The 24,218-nt window shown below is 39.8% G+C and overlaps 2 protein-coding genes across 4 annotated transcripts in view; one reads left to right on the top strand and one right to left on the bottom strand.

The window, feature by feature from the left end:
* Positions 1-12,135: 12,135 nt before the first annotated feature.
* rnf32 (ring finger protein 32) lies at positions 12,136-19,859 on the top strand. 2 transcript variants are annotated; one of them, XM_010885492.3, is made up of 7 exons: positions 12,136-12,310; positions 12,976-13,234; positions 13,443-13,585; positions 14,928-15,073; positions 15,259-15,367; positions 17,818-17,985; positions 19,500-19,859. In XM_010885492.3, the coding sequence occupies exons 1-7, from the start codon at positions 12,302-12,304 to the stop codon at positions 19,728-19,730; spliced, it is 1,065 nt and encodes a 354-aa protein (XP_010883794.3). In that variant the 5' UTR covers positions 12,136-12,301; the 3' UTR covers positions 19,731-19,859. The 2 variants fall into 2 exon arrangements, with proteins under 2 accessions (XP_010883794.3, XP_010883793.3); XM_010885491.3 differs by having other exon boundaries at positions 14,928-15,085.
* Positions 19,860-19,896: 37 nt separating this feature from the next.
* lmbr1 (limb development membrane protein 1) overlaps positions 19,897-24,218 on the bottom strand; it is a 48,234-nt gene continuing 43,912 nt past the window's right edge. For both annotated transcript variants that reach the window (XM_010885488.4, XM_010885489.4), the window contains exons 16-17: positions 24,049-24,210; positions 19,897-23,124 (exon numbers count right to left, since the gene is read on the bottom strand). In XM_010885488.4, coding sequence (XP_010883790.1) covers positions 23,039-23,124; positions 24,049-24,210 — 248 coding nt within the window. In that variant the 3' untranslated portion in view covers positions 19,897-23,038. The remainder of the gene's footprint in view (positions 23,125-24,048; positions 24,211-24,218) is intronic.

Below are 24,218 nucleotides of genomic sequence, written 5' to 3'. Positions count from 1 at the left end.
GTATGAGGGCGCGCGCGCGTGTGTATGTGTCAAGACTACTCAGCTGGAGTTGCTCTGTTACATGTTCTTCAAAACCTCTCTCAGCAAGCTGCTTACATGACAGCTTGGTTAGCCTTACATTATGTACTTTGCCTACATTCATAGTTATGTACATTGAAGGGAAAAGATTGACGGGAAAAAATCTATTGCCAGAATGTTGAGTAGTTATTCCTGTGACTCCCTTGATTTCCATCAGCAAGTTTTTTTCCAGGAAGACGTTGTCATTTGAAGCTGCACAGCTCAACTGACACAGCCCAATTGATCCCATCGAAAGGTCAAGCGAATTGGAAGATACATCACAGAAAATGTTTGAATTTTCTGAAGTTCCTAACCACTTCATCTCGTCTAATATTGATTTACGGTGTCAAGCGGGAGATGTTGAGTGGGACATCAGAGAAGAATGTAAACACGCCGCGCGTCACAGCCTTGATCTTCTATTTCACCTCTCCACCTTGAGGACAGGTCCTTTGCCTCATCGTAACACGAGACCAATCTAGCAGAAAATCACAGCTGCTGGGAATGAAGGGTGACATATTACCAACCCCCCCCCCCCGCCCCCGTTTAAATTATTTTAAAGATGTTGTATTTTTTTGGGATATTCACATATATAGGAATATAGAACATTTGTGTTATCCGATGAGAGAGATACAGCAAAAACGTTAGTGTCTAAATAAGAGCTCCAACCTGTTCCTGTGGAGACATAGTGACATCCTTCCCCTATGTGCTTGTACCTTATTATACACAGTAAAAATTAAAATAGATAATGTGCCATATTAAACCAGATCAAGAGCCATAACTGTAAATGTTAGGAAAAGAAAATGGCTTCCTTTTGGTTGTATTCGTCGTGCTCCATCAGGCAGTCATACTGCTGGTGAGGTGTAATGAGATGGGAAGCTCACCTGTTTACTTTGGCAAAAAGAGAGCAGGCAAACAGCCAATGAGCTGTCACCTCCGATTTGATCACACAGTAATGTCTCTTCACATCTGAGTGTTAGTGAATGAGCGAACACGAACCTTACAAAAAATGATATCTGACACTGCATACACATAACAAAAGACTGCAGTAGGCATTGACAGTCTGAATGAATGTTTCAGGAACAGTGTCCAAGGGTGTAAAAGCACATGCATTTATGTCAATGAGGCGAAAGGCTAACTCAATTCAATATTTCGTAAGCCTAGAATGGACTCCAGCCATGTCCTCAAACATAAACATCAGCTTTATTCATTAATACATTTCACCTGTAGCGCAATTGTGCCACAGTGGTATTTTCTCTAATTGCCCAAGACAGGCAGGGATTTTTCTTTAGGGAGGAGGCTTTGTTGAGGCAAATCATAACACATGGCAAGTTATCACAAGGTTACTATACTTCTACTGTATCTGGACAGCACAGCTTCCTTATGGGTCTGACACTAGATGATATGTCCCATTTCTATATGTTTGCATTACTCATTCAAACCAAGAGCTTTGTTTTTGCAATGTTAACAGCCTGCAACAGAGCAAATCAAACCCTCCTGTCTCCTCCCACTTGTCAGGTTGACTTTCAAAGTCTTCACCAGTGAGTTGGTGAACTCACCATGAGAAATGATGCTGTGACAATCAAAGGTCACAACTGCAACATCAAGCGTCACCTCTACAATCTTTCTCGACACCAGCTCTTGAGGGTGGTTTGCACCTAACTCCTATTTAAAGAAACTCAGTACATTTGTTTTGTGATGGCCATCGAATCTGGTTATCCACATTTGATCCAACTAGAAGGAAAAATGACAGACACTTCCGCTAAAGATGAACCATGACAGGGAGGCGCAGTTTGGCCCATGAGATTAAACTGTTTTTATTAACTGGATTCTTACGTGTTTCTTCAGTGTTTATACCTGCATTTGTTTATTACACTTATAGGGATGTTATTTTTTGCCTTAAATAATGAAACATTTTAAATGATCAGAAATATGTATGCACTTTATATGATAAGTCATGTTTTATGTCTCATATTCATAACAGATTTATAAGGGTACAGTGCCATTAACATTCACTTTAAGATTGCTTAATCCAGGCGTATTTTTTCAATGTCATAATTGATCTTGAGGTGTTCTATCTAGGCCTCATTTCACCACAAAGTGAGATTTGGGTTCATAGATAAACATTAATCACATGGTAAAGTGGAAAAATGGTTTGATCAGACAGATAACGGAAACGCAAACACTTGCTGTACCTTTGGCACCTTGAAAAACAGGTAAATATGTGTTGCTACTTTACCTTTCATCGCTGTCTGAAATTACAACAAGAGGCCAAAAGACTGCTTGCATTTGGCACAACCTCAGCATGCTTTGAAGTATCAGAGCTGTGGTGAATGACTTGCCTCCTGAACGGTTTAGCAACATGTGTCATTTAAACAGTGGGGTTTTGATGTTTTTTATGATGGGCTTGGCTTTTGTCAATCCAACCATTTTGTATTTTCGAGTGAGAGGAAAAATGTTTGCGAGAGCTTAATCCTGTATGCTGTACAAAATCGTAACCAATGCTGTGTAAATAAATCAATAGAAATACTGCATATATGGTTGTATTATGCAAGGGTACACCTGCCATAAAAATACAGTTTACCTTAAGATATTATTTTCATAGCTGAGCAAGCACTGTAACAGAAAACCACCAAATGCTAAACTTTTCAAATGAAGTACAGTGATCTGACAGTATAATTGGAAATATAGAAGTAACCACCAAGCTCAAGTACCGTCTTAAAAATATCCCATTGTTTTTGTCGTTATGACCGCTTCATAGGTCCCATGTTCAGTTGTCGAACCTCATGTTATCAGTTGTGATCATCATAACATGGAGGACGAGGGAAGGAGACAGTGGTGTCCTGTACAGCGGAATGTTTCCCATTATATGATCATTCGAGAGAGTGGTTGTGATATTTATTCTTATTGCGCAAAGACCTTGACATTTGCGAGATTCACCACAAAACACATTCCACCATGTACAGTGCAGGCAAACCTGAGTCAAACTCACCCATTAGCTCACCCATTTATTCACTTACACACTCATTGATTTTCTCCCTCCCTCACTCCCACCCAAATGTTGTCATGAGCTTCTTAAAAGACTGACTGTGAAACGTACATCCCTTTTCCAAGAATGCAAAGTAAAAAACTAAAAAACACTACACTGAATATATCAAAAATGATAAACCACTTACATGACCATTACACAATTCAGGGACGTTAGTAAAATAATATACATTTTTGTTCATGTCACAACTCCTTGTACACTTAAAATAATATAACTTTGAAGGGGAAAAACCACAACATGATTATTAATTTTGTTAACACGGAACAGCCGTGTAGTTCTGGGCTGATCCCTCACCTTCACAACACGGAAAAAATTAAGAGACCACTGCACCATTTTCTCCAAAAAAGTTGAAAAGGAGTTTTGAGTGAGGAACAGAAGCATTTATGTGCAGTGGTCTCTTAATTTTAACCCTTCTGTTCCTCACTCAAAACCTTCCTTATGTACCTTTTTGGAAAGGAAAGAAAAAGGTGCAGTGGTCTCTTAATTTATTCCGGAGCTGTGTATATATATATACATACAGTGGCGAGAACAAGCATTTGATACACTGTCAATTTTGCAGGTTTTCCTACTTACAAAGCATGTAGAAGTCTGTAATATTTATCATAGGTACTCTTCAACTGTGAGTGACGGAATCTAAAAGAAAAAATTTATGATTTTTAAGTAATTAAACTGCATTTTATTGCATGACATAAGTATTTGATACAACAGAAAAGCAGAACTTAATATTTAAGGTACAGAAACCTTTGTTTGCAATTACAGAGATCATACGTTTCCTGTACTTCTTGACCAGGTTTGCACACACTGCAGCAGGGATTTTGGCCCACTCCTCCATAAAGACCTTCTCAAGATCCTTCAGGTTTCGGGGCTGTCGCTGGGCAATACGGACTTTCAGCTCCCTCCAAAGATTTTCTAATGGATTCAGGTCTGGAGACTTGCTAGGCCATTGTTTCGGGTAATTGTCATGCTGGAAGACCCAGCAACAACCCATCTTCAATGCTCTTACTGAGAGAAGGAGGTTGTTGGCCAAGATCTTGCGATACATGGCCCCATCCATCCTCCCCTCAATACAGTGCAGTCATCCTGTCCCCTTTGCAGAAAAGCATCCCCAAAGAATGATGTTTCCACCTCCATGCTTCACGGTTGGGATGGTGTTCTTGGGGTTGTACTCATCCTTTTTCTTCCTCCAAACATTTTTAGACCAAAAAGCTCTATTTTTGTCTCATCAGACCACATGACCTTCTCCCATTCCTCCTCTGGATCATCCAGATGGTCATTGGCAAACATCAGACAGGCCTGGACATGCGCTGGCTTGAGCAGGTGGACCTTGCGTGCGCTGCAGGACTTTAATCCATGACGGCGTAGTGTGTTACTAATGGTTTTCTTTGAGACTGTGGTCCCAGCTCTCTTCAGGTCATTGACCAGGTTCTGCCGTGTAGTTCTGAGCTGATCCCTCACCTTCCTCATGATCATTGATGCCCCACGAGCTGAGATCTTGCATGGGACTGAGGGAGATTGACCGTCATCTTGAACTTCTTCCATTTTCTAATAATTGCGCCAACAGTTGTTGCCTTCTCACTAAGCTGCTTGCCTATTGTCCTGTAGCCCATCCCAGCCTTACATCCCAGCAATACTACCTGGAAAAAATGGGACAATGTGGATAGCCTGGCCAACCTTTTCCATAATAAATTGGATGTTTAGTTTGAAAGGCTTGAAGACTGAACAGTGTCAGAGGAGACGATTTATAGGAACCCTTCGCTATCTTTTGTCTGTTGTTTCTAAGAGGCAAAATAGTTTGACTTAGTTCCTATAACTCTGCTGTATTTTCAGCAGTCTTCAGTATACTTGACGTCCCTGAGTAGGTCTGGAAAACCATAGAAATGTAGAAATCATGTCTTTGGTAAAATAAATGACATGATCCTAAAATGTTCAATGACTTTTGCATATGACAGTTTTCATATTGATTACAAATTTCACTTAAATTCCAATTATTATTCAGTTTATTTCAAAAGTTGCTCAGGTAAAATGCTGTTCACTATCCTCACAATGTATTCTACCTATGGACCCGTTGACCTTAGGGCTGAAAAGGTATAATTTGAATCATTTCTATATGCCATGTATATAATCAGCATGCAGTTAAGGATAAGTACGACACCTCTGTATGAAAGTCTCACCGCCTTTCACAGCAGGGTTGATCAGATTTTCTCAGATAATTCCATCCTAAAGCTCAATTTATGGCCATTATGTGAGTCTATTCTCAGCCACAGAGATGAATTCTGCTCAATTATTGTCCATTATGGAGAGAGATGGCCTAACATGCTTGACAAAAATTACTGGTTACGGCTGTGACATCCACAGTGAAATCCACTTTGCTCATTTTGCACAGCAACAAGTATATACTTCTTTGCAATGGCAGAGTAGCTGCCTACATGCTTTCTTCATGGATTCTCATTAAAGACGTCTGTAGTCTATAACTTCATTAGTTAATTCTCCATATAGCCATCATAATTGATGGATGACGAATAAGCATTGATCATTTAAACAAACTTTCCTCTAATAGTCCAGGGAATGTGACAGTATCACAAAAACATGAGAATTGGCACACTTTGTACAGATTGGGGCAAATTTTATGCTATTTGCATAAACTGCGGTGGTGCTTGTCTTATCAAGATTAATACCACAGTAACAGGCAACAGAGGTTGAGTTAGTTCCTATAACTCTTCTGTTCTGGCACTAGTTCACTGCAGTAGATGTCCTCTTGCCAGGGTTCAGCCACAGCAGTCAGCACAAACTGAAGCTAATTGAGAAGGAGAATTGGAAGCCAGTTCTACCGGACAACTCCAAAAGCAACCAAGGCCCCACTGGAGATTAATCAAAATGGTTGATCAATAGCTTCAGAAGTGCTAATAAGCACTGGCACATTTGGTGATATGTGAGCCCGTTCATCATTTCAACCGTGCAGAGATTTATGGGAAATCCATTGTTAGGTCCAAAGTATGAGGTAATGTAGCACTTAGTAAATGAAGTAAAACCAAAAGCCCTCAGTGATTTGTATTTCATTTACAAAGGACACGTCTAATCATTAGGAGCTCCATCTCCTGAACACTCATAGAAAATGCTGGAATGACAGGCATGTTTTCTTATGGCCAACTTAGTCAGCAATGAACCAGTGACGTATGAGGTAAGATTGCGGTATATCGCAGGCTTGCTATAGCCTTTCTATCTTCATTATCTGATTGTTCACTTTTCAGATAACCAGGGGAGGGAGTCCTTTTCGGTATAAGGTGATTAAAGTCAAATTAGGATAGGTTATGGGGGAGTCATAAAATGATTTGATTTCTGTCTTCTCCACTGTCTCCTATCAAAGTGATTGGTCTACTAGGTCATCTGCAGTGGTTGACATAATTGTTAATTAACTATTATGGCTTGCCCTTTTCCTCCACAAACGTAATCTCTGGCCAACTATTCATTTGAAAACAATGCCATATATCACTTGTAATGTATGGATCGAATCCAGACCATTTTTATTACTGCACACTGTAGCCTGAAACCTTAACATATTTATACCTCAGCCTACACATTATGTTAAATATCGATCACAATATGAAAATAAAATCCAAATATGACAAATATTGCAAGTCATTCCCGATATAAAAATTGCAAGTCATTCCCAGTATAAAAATAAACAAGTAGTTAATAACAGTTTAGTCCACCTACAGTTCTCATTAGATATAGCGCTATTTCATTGTTCAATGCCTTCTCCATCCAAGACAATATAAAATATTTATTTTTATTAGAAATATGGACACAGTGGCCTTGCATGATTCATCCCGTTAGGCTGCTAGTGCACAATGGATTTGAATATAGCATACTGCTCTTTCACCAAAAACATTCCTCTATTTTTCACATCTTTCACATTCCTGCAATAAATCATAGAAATGCTTGATCATATATCTTAAAGAAAATATCAATATATACAAAGTGCCTTGAAAAAGTATTCAGATCCCTTCAGTTTTTCCACAACTTGTTAGGTTACAGATTTAGTTTATAATTGATTAAACTATTGTTTGCCATCAACTGACCTCCAATATAGCCGCATTGAGGCGTAGATTTTGGGAATGCTATGAATTTTATTTGCTATAGCAATGAAAGTTCACAGGGGCATTGTGTGCTCCATCAATGTGGAATGGATAAGTTTGACACCACCAAGACTCCTGACTAAGTATCTGGGGAAGAAGAGACCTAGGGAAGTGACCAAGAACCCCATGACCACCTGACCAGAGTTTCTCTGCAAAGATGGAAGCAACTGCTAGGAGGAAAACAATCTCTGCCACACTCAATAAATCAGGTCTTTATCGTAGAGTAGCTAGACAGAAACCACACCAGGGTAAAAGGCATTTGACATGCCTCCAGAAAGATTCAGAGAGAAGGAGTAAAAAGTCTTGGTCTGATGAGGAAAAAATCTAACTATTATGCCTGAATGCCAAACACTGTGTCTTGCTAAAATAAGGCACTGCTCATCATCTAATAACATCACAATAGTTGGTGGTGGGAGCATTATGCAATGGGGATGCTTCTCAGCACAAGGACTGGGAGACTGGTCAGGATTGAGAGAAGTATTAATGAGCAAAATACAGAGGTCCTTACAGAAAACCAGATCCAGGTGTGCAAAGCTGTTTGAAGTTTGAAGTTTCGAAGTTTATTCACAAATACCAAAAGCAATATAATAATACAATCGTTGCAACAAAATCACATCGGTATAATGAATGGGTCCCCCAAAGAAGCTAGAGAAGCTTATGGGTGGAGGCCCGTAATTTTACAAAAGAAATGTGGTACAATAAAGATACATGGTCACCATCAGTTACCAGGCGATGATGACAAAACTCACAAGAAAAAATGCACAAAACATACAGTACATACACATACATTCATGCTCATTACATCCCAGTAGTCCATGAGAAAGCAGTTATATACTAAATATAAGTTGATAAATAATATTTTTTTAGTTGTTTTTTAAAATTGGAGATAGAGGGCAGCACCTTAAGGTCATCATCAATCCCGTTCCAAATCTGAGGCCCCCTACATACAACACTCATACTAGTGCGCAAATATCTGCGATATTTACCAAATATTTGCGATATTTACCAAATATTAGTGATTTAGTTCTCGTTTGGTATGTGTGCTGGGGGCTATAGATAGGAATGAGACTATTTAATCTAGAGTTCAGATTATTTACAATTTGGAAGATAAGGCAAGCATTATGATATTTATTTAGCTCAACTGTTAGAGTTGTACCAATGAAAACTCAAAGATGTGATTGCTGTCAAAGACGTATGCTTCTACAAAGTATTAAATAAAGGGTCTGAATGCTTACTTGAGATATTACAGTTATTTTTTTTCAGTAAATTGACCAAAATTCTGAAAACCAGTTTTCGCTTTGTTACTATGGTGTATTTTGTACAGATTGATGGCAAAATGTTTGTTTTGTCAATTATACATTTGGTCTATAACTCAACTAAATGTGGAGAAAGTGAATTAGTCTGAATATTTTCCAAAGGCACCATATATTTACTATGTGGATCCATACCAGTGAAATGTGTCAAGTTGAAGGTCAAAACATGGAAAAAGGAGATCCATTTTGTCTCAAGTGACAGAAATGATTGACCCCACTAAATGAGTTAGGAATTAATTTAGGATTCATGGGTCACCTAATTATAATCAACAAGAGTCAAAATATTTTTCTGGGATTTAATAATTGGGATATCATATCAACCATGATTCTAAAAAAAATTGTTCCTGGTGTTATTAATCACATCACGTATTCTGTACCCTGCATGTCTTTTTTTTCAACATAGATAAATAGTGGGATTATTTTTTTCCTTTTCAAGCTATCGTTGGCTTACACAGTTTGCAAAGGGGTTAAGCAAAGGGTTCTCTTTCAGAGCTTCACCACTACAGGACCCTTTTTTTCTTTTCCTTAAGTCGTCGGCTCTTTGCACGACAAGGTGAGTTTTTCTTTTCAAAATACCTCAGATCAGGTAAAGAGGTTTAGAGGAGGGGGGAAGTTAAATAAAAAGCTCTTTAAAATGGTATTTATAAAGAAAAAGACAAACAGGTCCCTGTTGAAAATAAAAGCATGTACTGAAATCCATTCTGATGACAGTTGAAAGAATGCAAGGCTTTATGAAGGACTTGAGCCCCATCTTTGCCATATCTTTTAACCATGATTATTTACTTAAAAAAACACAGGCGAGGGCCCTAGTCTGGTATTGTGGACGGCAACTCTTTGATTGGGGCTCTAGGCTTGAATTCTTAACTAATAAATTGCTCCACGCCTTTGTCTAAGGCATTAGCGGCGATGGTCTGCGTTTTTCTTTCTCTAATCTCAAGAATGTGCCAGCCTCTTGAGAAGCGCAGAGCTTCCATCCTCTCTGTGAGCAGGCTCCTCGTTTTGTTTTCTTAGAAGGCTCCTAAGATTGACAGGCCTCATCGTTGGGTCCTCTCCTCAGCCATCTGTTTTCACTGGTTCTGTCCCAGCACATCAAAGTCAATCAAAGCCGCAAAGCATTTTAAAAGACACACACCAACCATGCAGTATGTGAGAAATAAGGCTAACTTTCATCAACCCCACAGAAAAAAATAAAGATTGTTAGGAACTGGTGTGTGTGTTTGTGTTCATGGTGTTCCATGTTTGGTGACCTGAGAGGGATCCGTTAGCTCACAGCATAGGTATGAGCAGCTTACCTTTGTTCAGCTCAGCTCTGACGACAGCTACAGGTGAGTAATTCTACCCCAACATAGATAGACCTTTTTTTGGCCATGTATTCCGACCATTCGGGGACGTTTCTTGAGAATGAAGAAATCACCTGTTGTGTAGACAGAAGTCACAGTTCTTTTTCTGGAAGAACAAAAAAAAATATTGGGGGGCCTTTAATAAGTCTTCACATTTCAAACAAGGTCACTCAATGCTAGTGCAGTCCACCAAACAATAGGTTCCACATATACAACCCCGTTTCCAAAAACAGTTTCGATGTAAAATGTTAATAATAATAACAGAATGCAATGATGTGCAAATCATTTAAACCCTATATTCAATAGAAAATAGTACAAAAACATAGAGACATTTTATTGTTTCTTGAAAAATACATGCCCACTTATATGCCAGCAGCATGTTTCAAAACAGTTGGGACGGAGGCAACAAAAGACAAGAGAAAAGTTGTGTAATGCTAAAAAAACTTAACCTGGTGGAATATCACACAACTAATTAGGTCAATTGGCAACAGGTCAGTAACATGATTGCATATGGGTCTGTCAGAGGTGAGGATGGGGAGAGGTTCACCACTCTGTGAAAGACTGCGTGGGCAAATAGCACAACAATTTAAGAATAAAATGTCTCAACATGAGAAACTTGAATGTCACTTGAGACCAACCTTCATGTTCAAAGTAAATGTTTATCTTGATTGTTTCGAAATTACACACAATGCTGGTGAGCTGTAGAAATAAACAACAAACAGCCTAAAATTATGCTGAATTGTAAAATGTGTAAACATGAATCATTCTTATTACCCAAGATAAGGCAAGCATTATGATATTTATTTAGCTCAACTGTTAGAGTTGTACCAATGAAAACTCAAAGATGTGATTGCTGTCAAAGACGTATGCTTCTACAAAGTATTAAATAAAGGGTCTGAATGCTTACTTGAGATATTACAGTTATTTTTTTTCAGTAAATTGACCAAAATTCTGAAAACCAGTTTTCGCTTTGTTACTATGGTGTATTTTGTACAGATTGATGGCAAAATGTTAGTTTTATCAATTATACATTTGGTCTATAACTCAACTAAATGTGGAGAAAGTGAATTAGTCTGAATATTTTCCAAAGGCACCATATATTTACTATGTGGATCCATACCAGTGAAATGTGTCAAGTTGAAGGTCAAAACATGGAATCATGTTACTGGCAACAGGTCAGTAACATGATTGCATATGGGTCTGTCAGAGGTGAGGATGGGGAGAGGTTCACCACTCTGTGAAAGACTGCGTGGGCAAATAGCACAACAATTTAAGAATAAAATGTCTCAACATGAGAAACTTGAATGTCACTTGAGACCAACCTTCATGTTCAAAGTAAATGTTTATCTTGATTGTTTCGAAATTACACACAATGCTGGTGAGCTGTAGAAATAAACAACAAACAGCCTAAAATTATGCTGAATTGTAAAATGTGTAAACATGAATCATTCTTATTACCCAAGATAAGGCAAGCATTATGATATTTATTTAGCTCAACTGTTAGAGTTGTACCAAACAGCCTAAAATTATGCTGAATTGTAAAATGTGTAAACATGAATCATTCTTATTACCCAACACTTCATTTACACAAGTAATTACGTGCTGTGTTATTTTGTATGTATGTTTTAAACAAATAGGGGGGAGCCTACAAAACCAGAGCTAAAGAGGTCCTAATCTGGATCCCGTACAATTCTGATCGGCAAAATGCTCCCAAATTACGCAACGCTACCCACAAAATGTAGCGGCCCTCATAAATATGTGGAGCAAATCATAAATATGTAAGGCCACTCACAAAAATAATGCAAGTCACAAATCAGTAAAATGCATGTGACAAATGCTGTCACATTCACAAAAATATGATTCAACAGAAAAAAAACGGTCTTACATTTGTTTGCTAATCATCCTTTGTTTTTGTTAACGATTCATTTGTTTTTAGTTTTTGATTTTTACATATGTTTGTGAAACTGTATGCATATATTTCTTGACAGTGATTTTTATTTGATAGTTGCATTACGTATTTCTGACTCTATATGTGTGACTCCGTAGTTTACATTTTGATAGAAACCGCTCCATACATCATAAAATACGTTTGATAAAAGCAGCCCTATTTAATGTATAATTATTTTCATATAACTTAGGTATTGAAATATTTACTTGAAATCATTTAAATAATTTCAAACACTACATTTCTGTCATGACATGAATAATTCATTATATAAGATGTTGTATTGTTCTAGCAGGGTAATAACAACATAAGGCAAAAAAAATTGCTCAGACCATCATGAATTGACTTGACCAAAGAATCAGAGTTGATGGGATAAGGTGGCTAGCGCCAGCAGTGAGGATCGGTAGCCTTGGTTACTAAGCAACCATATAAACACTACCTCTAACAGAATCAGACAGATCACAATGCGGAAGGTTTGGATTTAAATTTCTCGTCTCTCTCTAGATTTCGATTTCGCTACATCGCTTATTAATTCGTTTTTTATACAATTGTCGGAAGAGACCCAGTATTATGCCTAGCTGATTGTTAATTTGCTTGTAAGAACTGTTTAGGCACTATGCTTTTTACATGTAGTAGAGTCCTTGCCGTAAACCTGATGGCTAACTTGCTGAATAATATTAACTTGCTCACAAACCTGTTGACTTGGGCATCAGTCAATTGACTGATTGAATCTGGTTTGCATTTCGTTCTCGATATAATATAGTTAGAACGAGTTAACACATCAAGTAACATTAATAATTCAAGACATCAGAAAAGTTGTGCGTTGTGCATGACAACAATGTTTCAACATAAGACCGTGCATTTGTCATAGACCTCGACAATATATAGATTTAGTAGTCCAACTATAAGAGGTATTAATTTATTATTTAACCGAAACAGATGTATGTATTTGGCTAAATTGTCTTTCACGTATGCACATTTCCACATCCAAGGTGAGATGACCTAGTCCTTATAATCATGCAAATATGAATACAGGTTCTTAAACCACAACTTCATATTGTCTCATTAATTCACTGTTAAAATAGATGCAAATTTCTCTATCCACGCATCTACCTGAAACTTTCCTCTCATTCTAAAGGGCTTGAACTACAAAGCAACAAGTGGCAATTTAGCAATCACTTCAGTAGCTCTTCAAGACCATATCTCACGAAATGTGATGCTTCAGAATTTGTCACAGTATGATCCTGGAAAGACAAGATGTAGAAGAACATCCCCAGAAACACACAGCAAAGTAATTAATGTGAAAGGAACTGTGAAACAGCAAGGTTCTCAGTGGCAGGATGGCCCAGGGGAGAAAGAGTACGTGCTTGACCCAGCATCTCCCCCATTGACATTAGGTGGGCTAACAATCAACTAATTTACCAGATCACATTTTATTAAGCCTCTTTCCATTAGCATTTGGGAAATAGGGAACCTATTAAAAAGTACTTTCGGAACTTGGTCTTGTTGTGAAGCAATATTAACATGTTGGTGCTTAGGATATTACTGCCCTATTATTGATTGATGTGCTATGTGGTGTCATTGTGTGCTGTTGCCTGGCTTCAGCCCAGAAAATGGGTTTGGTGGAGTCCCCGGCAAGGAGACTAACTGCCGATGAATGGACTCAGGTCAAGTTGAGGTCTGTTCACGAGGGAGAATCCAAGCAACCCTGTGCGATCTGCAGGGAGGAGTTTCGCCTACGGTCTCAGGTATTCCTCCGTTCGCAGTACGGATGCTTATTTGCAGTCATAGTCAGAAGCTGTTTTGGAATGTGTTCAGCGTTCGTCAACCCTTCTCGCCTCCCTAGGGCGACCCCCCCCCCCCTCCCCTACCCCAAGCCCCCCCCCCCCCTTCCTCGGGTTCCTGTAGGTTCTAATCTGTGTGGACAACTGTACAAATGTACCCATACTGCCGCGGAACTCAACTGTGACGCGGTGATGTAGCAATCAGTGTGTTACTGTGAGGGTCATTCAGCCTCTTACACCTTTCTGATCCCCTTTTAAGATGCCAATCTCCTCAAGAATGTGGGGTAGAATGGAAGGCCTGACAAAGCAGAGTTGCCATAGATGCATGTGTAAATATTAGTTTTACTGGAGAGAAAAATGTTAATTAGAGCCTGTTTACAAGGGAAAGTGAAAAAGTGAATCTTTGTTGATCTGCGTCTGACAAAAACAGGTGACCTGTGTTTGCTTTGAGACCAATTATCTTATTTCCTGTATTGCAGGATGTTATCAGTATATTTTAGGCCTAAATCATTTCCTTCATTCATAAAACAAATTACTGCTGATTATACTTTTGACTATGTAAAACTATGTATACCAAACACAGTCCATACCATCTCAAAACCTGTGGCTGAACAAACTGCATATACCCTGAGACCGTTTCCCGGTCTCTGATATTCCGCGTTTCTCAGTAAAGCCTGTAGCCCGTGGGGTTAAGCAGCCTTTGCTTGCGAGAGCTGAAACTCGCCGCGGTCTAATGGTTTGTCAGGCTCCTAGATATAGATTGTGCGCTGCAGGGGTCCCTTTCACTGATGATGGAGTATGTTGGTCGGGCCAAAAAACAATGGGAAATCAATATGGCTCCCCTGGCCCTCTAGAGCTCTGAGTACACTGGTGTGTTTGTGTGTACCCGAGCCTCGTAGCTGGGGCTGCTGTCTCCACTCTGTTCTTGTGACAGCAGACGACAGGAGTCTGCGGCAGGTGGAGCAAAGGGAAGGAGACTGGAGCCCCAGGTCCCCTAAACCTGCCAGCAGGAGCCCTGCTGCCCCCTGAGCAAATAAGAAGTGCATGCAACAAGGGGCAAGATACATGAGCACTGTGCCAAAAACACTTAGAGGGAGGTGGAAAACCCATAGATATGCACCATTATCTCCAAGAGGCTCTGCACACCAAAACCGTTTTGAAATGTCAAGGCATTCGGTCAGTGAAATGTCAAGGGTGTTTCCGAAGGATGAGGAACATAACTTTCTGTATGTTTAGAGTCTTATCATTTATATGCGTACGTCATACTGAACATCAGCACTAACACTGATATTTGTGTTGTGTCTAGGTTTTGCTGAGCTGCTCCCATGTTTTTCACAAAGATTGTCTGAAGGCCTTTGAGAGGTTTTCCGGTAGAAAGTGCTGTCCCATGTGCCGGAAAGAGCAGTATGAGACCAGAGTGATCCACGATGGAGCTTACCTCTTTAAAGAGAGGTGTGCCAGCAGGTGAACTGCCCTAGAGAATGAATTGCATGTTTCCAAGATGCAATCCACACTGAGAATGATTTATTCCATGACTAATCTTAGGCTTTATCCGCATCAATGTGTCATTTTCACACTGTGTTTTGCCTTCATCTCACTGTTTAACCCAGCTAAAAAAAATCTCTTGTCAATGGTAGAATTCAGGCATGTTGGCGAGGGTATGTTGTTCGGAAGTGGTACAGACATCTGCGCAAAACAATTCCACCAAAAGACAAACGGCTGCGACAAAGATTTTTTGAAAGAAAGGTAAATATGCTCATATCATATAGGAGCAGATATTTAGGTATAGGAACTGATATTTAAACTCAAATGTTTTCCCAGAAGCATTGGGTTGAATTTCAATTTCTTTCTTGTATTAGGGATTAAACCTAAACCCAATGAGGAGACAGAATGTGTATAACGTGCAGTGATTATAGATAAGGTGAACATACTGCTGAGAACCTTCCAGATCAAGACGTTCCTCTACCCACTATACTGAACAATGCCATGACGGCTCAAAACATGCTCTTAACTGGTGAGTCGGTTCATTGGTGACAGCCAGGTCACATTGCTGAGGCTTTTCCTCGCTCTAACAAGTATGCTTCCCAAACTGCGCCCTATTCCCTATGGGCCTGGATCAACATGAGTGCACTATAAAAGTAATAGGGGACAATTTTGGACGTATCCTAAGTCTCCATTCTTTCTGGAACTCACCCGCCAGACATTCCTCACCTATTTAGCAGCAGTGGACTTTAGGCGGCCGTGATTGACGGACAGACAGCAGATCTGATCCCAGGTCAGCGTGGAGTGGACACCGGCCTCGGTGGAGGGGAAGAATGAGGGTGGGGGTGTTGGGGGACTTGCCTCTCTTAGCAGTGCTGGAGAGGCTTTGATGCCATGTGAATCATACACTGTTTGTAAACTAATTACGGCGTGTGTGTGTTTTGGTCAAACAGTCTGGACATTCCGGGGTCAACACAAAAGCAAAGGCCCGATGCTTGTTTGTTTGGAGGGTGGGTGGTGGGGGGAGGCCAGGGGGGTTGATGGGGATGTTGGGGGGTGCATATCGGGGGCAGGTTCTCTGGTTGTCATTTGCACTAGCTTTCTTCACTGACCCACTTTAAAGAAGGTATTCCATGGGAGCTCGCTTTGATCTGACGACAGAACACAACATTCTGAAGGTTTACATCTTCCAGCGTTGGCCAGCGGTTGGTGGGTCCTGGCAACTGGACGGGGGTCTGGAGATACTACAGCCTCTCTGCCTTCTCTAGCTTGTGGCTCCCTGGAAAAGGGAAGATTGCCACCTAGTGAGACTAAAATCTCCCCCTCATTTGGTTCTTATTTACCTTTAACTGGAGTGGAGGCATTTAGAGATTTCCCCATAAAAGACTGAATGGAAAACACTGATGTTTGCTAGTGAGTTTTTCATTTGTTTCTTTAACTTTACTAGTTCATTATTAATTACCCTTTTCCATCAACTTGGTAATTTGGTACATTTCAGTATTTACTGTGAGTGTAGGTTCATGTACCAAATGCATCATATTTCCTGGGTTTACATGTCTTACATAGAAATCTGTCCAAAAGTAGGACACTACAGTGGATAAAGGGTGCCATTTGGGAAGCCTGCTTAGTAAGAGGTCCATTCCATCAGTAACCTTTCATGTCTTTCTCCAGAGCTTTATGTAATCAGTCAGAGTGCCTCTGTGGGTTCAGAGAGACCCATATCAAGAGTGACACCTTGATTACGGCCCACTTGTAATATGCTCGGAGAGGTCGGAGTGTCCTACCCACAAACCCCTTTTCTCATCCAGTATCATCTATAAACTCTGCCTGAGCATGTCACATAAACACAGTGCAGCCATTTTATTGGTGTAATTCATTCTGTTTGAACACATTAGCCCAGTCCCACGGTCCCATCGCAGTGACAGCGACGGCCAAGTCATTGATGGTGATTGGCGGCTCCTAGAGGATTCTGGGATGGAATAAGATTTTCTTCCATGAGTCAGATGGGATGCGTGCGAAATTTTGCGCAACACTTTTGACCTGTACCCTATGGTTCCTGATGGAAAAGTATTGCGCCACATAGGAAACAGGAAGTGGCATGGGATAGTAAATGTAACGCTGGTCATCATGGTAAAGACATTCAACTAGTTTTCACAATCTTATCAGCTGATTCAGAGGAACGCTGCAGGCGACCAGCTTTCCATTTTTTACTTTTTTTGCAGTCCAACCTTAAGTCAACACATTAAGGATAACCGGTGACATCGAGATGGATCGCAGGGCGATAACACGCTGTGTCCCTTTTCCTGTCCAGTGCGGTGAAACAAGGCAAAGTTCACCAGTTCCCGTGTTGTTTGCCCTCGCTGTGGAAAAGTCGGCCCATAAAACCTAATCTGAATGGTTAACGGTTGTTTAATTAGTGATAAAAGCCCAGCAATAAGGCACTTGTGATGTGACGCTGACAGGAGTGAGCGTGGTGGGGCAGGCTGAGGTATGGCGTGTGTGTGTGCGCAAGTGTGAGACCGTGTTTCCACAACGCCAGCTATCTTTTTAACGGATTCCATTATTCATGTGATTCTGAGACTTGTCGGTATCAATCTTTAACAACTTGACTTTTTCCAGCAGGGTTCAAGCATTACACTATTGCAGCAATAAAATTTGGTATAGGAACAGTTGAACGATACCACTTTGCCTAACTAAATTGGTTTCCGATTAAGTTTCAGGAGTTGAATGACAGCCTTGTCCAATTCTGCCACACGGACGTGGAGGCTTTCCTGAATGATATCGACCGGTCAGCGTCATCAAGCAGAAGAGTGTTCCATCAGTTTGACACCGAGCATGTTTTGGAGCCCCAGGAGGACGAATGGCTGAAAATACAGGAAAAGGTTTGGACCTTGTCAGTGAAATAGGGTTGCAAAACTCCATTCCCCAAACTCCCAAAAGATTTTCTTGACCATTCCAAGAAGAATTTCTGGAAAACTAGGTAATATAAGGAAAGCTATGGGAATTGCGCAAACCCTGCAGTGTAAAAAGTCACCATTGAAATACCATAGTGCTCACTATCAAAGAGCAACTCATAAAGTTCTAATCCTGGTCTAATTCTTCCTGTAACAATGCCATTCATAAACATGCTAACGCTTGTCCAGGAGTGGCTGTGCTGCAGCTGCTACACAAAGTATACCCAGAGATGATCGTTCACTTTTCCAAATGATGGAAGTAATCCTGTGTTTACAAAAAAACCTGTCTAATAATGTACAGCAGCCCTTTTGTCACCCACTCTGAATTGTGGTTCGAATTGAAAAGACATCAAGATTTGCAGTTCCGTAGGTTCTGTTGTAAATACACTACCGTTCAAACGTTTTGGGTCACTTAAAAAGTTCCTTGTTTTTGAAGGAAAAGCATTTTTTTTGTACATTAAAATAACAAAATTTATCAGAAATACAAAATGTAATATTGTAAATGACTATTGTTGCTGGAAATGATACATTTTTTATGGAATATCTACATAGGAATACAAAGGCCCGTTATCAGCTACCATCACTCCTGTGTTCCAATGGCACATAGTGTTTGGTAATCCAAGTTCATCATTTTAAAAGGATAATTGATCATTAGAAAACCCTTTTGCGATTATGTAAGCACCACTGAAAACTGTTCTGCTGAAGATACGCTAGTTCAGTATCTTCAGCAAACAAAGAACTTTCTTCTTTTCTTTGAAAACAAGGACATTTCTAAGCGACCCCAAACTTTTGAACAGTAGTGTAGTCTGCCAGTGGATTTTCCCTACAATCTCACAGGAGTAGGAAAAAGGTATGGTTTCTTTATCTTCCATTAAAAGGTTGTGTGTGGGGCAAAAGGTGTTGCTCAACAGGAAGAATTGCAGGAAGAATTGAACAGATAATTTGCAGTGCAGTTATCGCACACTGCACACCTTCTTGTGAAGGTAAACACTAATAATGTCGCACAGCTCATTATCAAGCATTTAAGCTGTGAGCGTGTAGACTGTTTTCAAATAAAGGAAGCTGTCACAGAGTTAATGATTAGTGGAGCTGCAGCTGATATCTGGTCCCAGTGGTATTTCAGAGACAAATGGACAAACAAACTAGCATGACACTACTGTCCGTGAACTTAAGATACAGAGTATACACAGAGAAGGTAATTACACACGCGTGTTAAAAGGGTTGGGGTCAATTCCATTCAACTTCAGGAAGTAAACACATTTCTGAAGTTTTTTTAGAAGCAACATTGAGGAAAACAGGAATTTTTGTTTCACCCCTAAACTGAAAGGATATCGACTAACAATTTGGTAATGGGGTCAAATATGGTGGTATTATATCCAAATGTCTTGTTTTGGATTACTGGCCCACCCCTTGAGGTAACGGTGAGATCTCTTCTGTCACAGGTCATCCAGAGAGACACATGGGACTGTCCAATATGCCTCAGTGCACTGTGCAGTCCCAGCCTAGGGACAGGAAGGACTCCCCACTGGCCACAGAGCAACAGAAGCACTGTGCTCCTGTCCTGTTCTCACCTCTTTCATCAGCCCTGCCTGGAAGCATTCGAAGCCTTCTGTTTAGAAGGCCAACCAACATGTCCACTGTGTAGGTCACTCTACCACAAAATACTGGTCTGACCTCAATAGTTTGATTTAACAATGAAAGTTCATAAAGTTCATATAAAGGTAAATACCTCCAGAATCTATATTGAAAGACACAGTCTAGAAAAATTTGGATTGAGAATGAATCCTGTGTGTGCCACAAATGCAGGTGAAGTTACACACTGTCCAATAAAAAAGCAACTTATTCTCAGAGTTTTATTTGCAAACAAGCCAACATTGTAAAACAACAAAATACACAGCTATAACTCAGGAAAAAAAGCGAACGACATTCACATACATCCGCTGCAACACTACAGACAAAATTACTAGGTACTCCACCAACGGTACAGGTCAACCTTAACATTTTGAACCGCTCAGTGGGTGGGGAAAAAAATCTGTAGGAAACCAAAACTTTTCTCTTGGGAAATGGAAATGTATGACTACCATGGATGGTGACTGGTGTGCTCCCTTCGACCAGTAATAAATGCAGCAATGCTCCAAATGGAACGCTGTTCCGTAGTGCAACACTTAGGAACAGCATGGCATTTGGTGTGTACACTAAGTCCACAATGGATAATAAGCTAGAACAGAACTGATGGTTAAGGATGAAATGAACATTGAGAAAATCTCAGATTTCACAGGTAAGCCTTTTGACAGACAAGTACGAAACAGCTATTTACCCACAGAATGAATAGGTTTTGGTCATTGATTTTTCATTACTGGCTTATCACAGTATCATTTATCATCAGCACCGCCAAATCAACTTTACAGACAGCTTCAAATTGGATTGCTTACAATCTTGCATTGTATTGAGTGAACAGGCCACAGTAAAGGGATTTGCATAGCAAAATCCCAAATGTAAGGCGAGCCATTCATCATTTAAAAAAGTACACCTTTCCTTCCAAATTTATTCCTATTACCATATAACACAGGGCAACTTGTGGCAGAAAGCAATTTTTTCATTAAAATCCAATCGACGCAACGCGGTCCCTGTGTAAAACACGTCCAAAATTCAACATATGCCCTGTCATTCGCATTGTCATGACACTCAAATCCCATTTAAGAAACACATCACATTTAGTTATTCCAACACCAAACAGTAATGCCATTATTGCGTCCATCCCCATCCATTTTCACAAGTGCTCTGGTTATCTGGTGATTTGCCCACCGGCCATTTGAAGTAACATTACCGACTACATTCACTGCAGCGACAAAGTTCAAACTGGTGTGCAATTGAATTCCAGAGACAAGGATGTGTTCACAGTGAAGTTGTCTTTTCCAACAAACATGCGGTCACACACACACACACACACACACACACACACACACACAAAGACTGGTGAAATCCTCCTCTTGCTGCTAAGGCATAAAAGGTGGTTTTCTAGTGACAAGAAACATCAGTCCAACAGGAGCTTCTGTGGACTTGGAATTAACACTCAGGAGGCCTAATGACAAACTCACTGTTTACATCCAATAATGCAAAAGAGGTATTCAACATATACGAAATGTTCATAGAAATACAACATTTACACCAGGAAGAGGTTTGACAAAGCTTAGTGTCCCATACAATTAGATAACATTTAAAATAGCATATTGGTTATTTGGGGTAATCCTGTTCCAGCTTGCCAATGCAATTTTTTTAAAAACCATCTAACTAAAAAGATCAGACATAGAACACTGCGATTTCTTCTCTTTGGGACAGTAGTTTCTACTTCAGTTTCTAAATCGACAGCATGTAAACGACTGTCTGTAAATCAAGTCAAAATAATTAACTACATATATAAAAGAAAAACACAGAGCATTACTAAAGCTAAACAGAAAGAGCACAATGTGACATTCAAAAATGGCCTGATAAGACCAATAAGATAAGGGTTTGACTAGTCACTTCCATAGAGAATGATAGAGGCCTCAAATGGCAAAAATCCAAAGAAAATGGATATTACTATTAATGGCTTCCACAATTTTAATGTTGCCAACTGTGTTGGCTTTCTAATCTCGGTGGCTGGTCCAGCCTGATGACCATATTGGTGTCATGCCCAAAAATCGTTGTTCAGGACAGATCTGCCAGTTGTGAAGAAGAAAAGTAACCAGTTCAAAATGTAGATTGCCTCAGTGGTGCTAACCATGCATTTGCGTAAGCCAGAATTTTACACTAGAGTGATGCATTTGCTATAATTCTCTATGGTCACTCTTAACTACTCTACGGACACACTGGAGTAGTGGTCCCCAACCTTCTCCCTTCAGAGGTAAAACCACCAAATGACTGTCAAAAGCTTGACAACAACCATTCATGGAGTCCCTGACATTTTTGTTTGTATATATAAAACCTCTTGCAGCTTAAATTTTGTATGAACGTTATAATTGAAAGTAGCAGATAATGGCCTATGACGAACGTAAACAATGTGCATTGTCATAATGCATGTACAATTATTTTTATAATACCCTTACAACTGTGCCGATACACAATGCAAATGGATAATGTGTAAAAAATCTAATAGCAATCAGTAACACTTTACATTACTGGAGAGATCAAAAAATCTTTACACAATTTTGCATATTTTCTTCTGGCATAAACATTCAAATCGGCATCGATGCTTTGACCACTGCCGAGTCCACACACAATACACATCCTATAAAGAGAATGTCCCCATGACCACTGATCCGTGTCCAATATACTCCCTAACATGAATCCTCAGAAGAAATTCTATTTTATGCCGTTTAAACTCCAGCCTTTCCTCACTCTCAGAATAACACACTAAGGTGCCTGTTAAGACAAACATGTATTTTCCATTGGCAAGATGCCGTGCATGGGCTCAGTATCTAATGGAAGTAGTACAGGTTGAAAACAAATGGGTAAACATTGAGATAGGACATCGGTAGAAAAAATTACCACTAGTCTGACCACATCAGTGAAGATCTACTAAACCTGCCGCCACGACAATAGGCAATGGTACAACGGTTACGGGGAGTAATGTCAGATTGGAAATCACGGAAGCACAAAAGAATAGAATTAATTAAGAGGTTGTGGGAAGAGAAGGAAGTAGGTGCAGAGGGAAGAAACGTCCCCCAGACGTTGGCTCAGAGTAGCTGTTCGGGGTGAACATCAAGGTCACTGTTATAATGACACCAGTCTGCTCAAACATATCCCAGTCCCGCGTTCTATCCAAGCAGGAGGAAGAGGATGGAATGTCACAAGGCTAATTTGCTCTTTGCCTCAGTTCGCCACACCCGTCAGACCCTGTCAAAAAGTGTCTTCTACAGACTCGATCCCTTTCACCTACTGCTGTTGAATCCAGCCCAGTCAGAATATCCCATTGGCTGCCATATTGTGTCCGTTATCTCTTTCAAAGAGTCTTCTGATGCCCATTGGCCGAGAGCTTTCCAGACTCCGGGTCCGTGGGGCTGTTTGACAGCTGTAATTTATCCAGACCTGGGCGGGAAGAGATAGGGTCAGAAATGTAATTAAAGGGCATACAGTTAACCTTGAGAAAAGGACAAAAGAAAAAAAAATATTTATTTATTTATTTTTACGTCACATTCTGGGCAACGCCTCATCTTTGCTGTCACAATGGGTTTTGCTGCCTTTTCATCCACTTTGTCAATCAAGGTCTGCATATGACAGGAATCTATATCTCTCTCTCTCTCTACCTATCTGTAGATATAGCTACCTGCAAATCCAATAGTAATTTGCTGTCTAGGTCTAAGATAATACAGACCCAGGCAGTACCTGCAAATTTTGAACAGGTTTTTAGTTGCAGTCTACTTATGTCCATTTGGTTGATAAACGCAAAAACACCTTGGTTAACTTTTTCCATTTCAAATAACTACAGTAAGAAAAATTATACTCTATATTCATACTGCATTCATTTAGTTCGGAAAATCTGAGCATAACACATTAATGTTGTTGGACATCCACGTATTAAGGCTGTCAGAAACACTAACCAATCGATCACTAGCCTTATGATCATCCGGCACTACAAAACGGTTATTTTCAGATAGGTTGGCTGAAGATTGTATTCAAATAGCAATAGGCTCTTTAATAATATCACTATAAACTATAAAGAAGAAAAAAATCGCAATCCTCTGATTTTCCTGATTCTAGCAATCTTAAACATATGGATTCAACTTTTTGTTGTACAACATTCACGTAGATCGCAAAACAATCTTTACAACGACTATGATCAGCAATCAATTGTTGAAAACTGTATCTTTAGTGTGTTCTCTGTCTGTAGTCATCCTTGAAGGGTACTGTTGTATCAATGTGTTCTTTAAGAATGGGGATAATTCAATGAACCAGTAATTATGTAATTTCAGAACTGTTGGACATAAACTTAAATTAATATGAACATTTTACCTAATGCTTTCAATAGTTCCTCCCGGACCGCTGAGGTGAACTTCCGTATCAGGCAGAGAGTGGTTACCACAGCAAAAAGCAAATTGTACGATAAGACAATATAAAAGTTTCCCAGCCAGTTAAATCTCCCGAAATCTCCAAGAAGATCAAACCTGGTGATACCTGTGAAG

This window comes from Esox lucius, chromosome 21 (genome assembly GCF_011004845.1).
Source record: "Esox lucius isolate fEsoLuc1 chromosome 21, fEsoLuc1.pri, whole genome shotgun sequence".
Lineage (NCBI taxonomy): Eukaryota > Metazoa > Chordata > Actinopteri > Esociformes > Esocidae > Esox > Esox lucius.
The sequence above is the reverse complement of the archived record's forward strand: the minus strand, read 5'-3'. Positions and strand labels throughout refer to the sequence as shown.

Bases quoted from the DNA above. Each gene is read 5' to 3' on its own strand.
- rnf32 (XM_010885491.3), top strand. The intron at 13,235-13,442 runs GTGGGCTAACAA...GCCTGGCTTCAG, and splicing joins ATCTCCCCCATTGACATTAG to CCCAGAAAATGGGTTTGGTG. The intron at 17,986-19,499 runs GTTTGGACCTTG...CTTCTGTCACAG, and splicing joins GGCTGAAAATACAGGAAAAG to GTCATCCAGAGAGACACATG.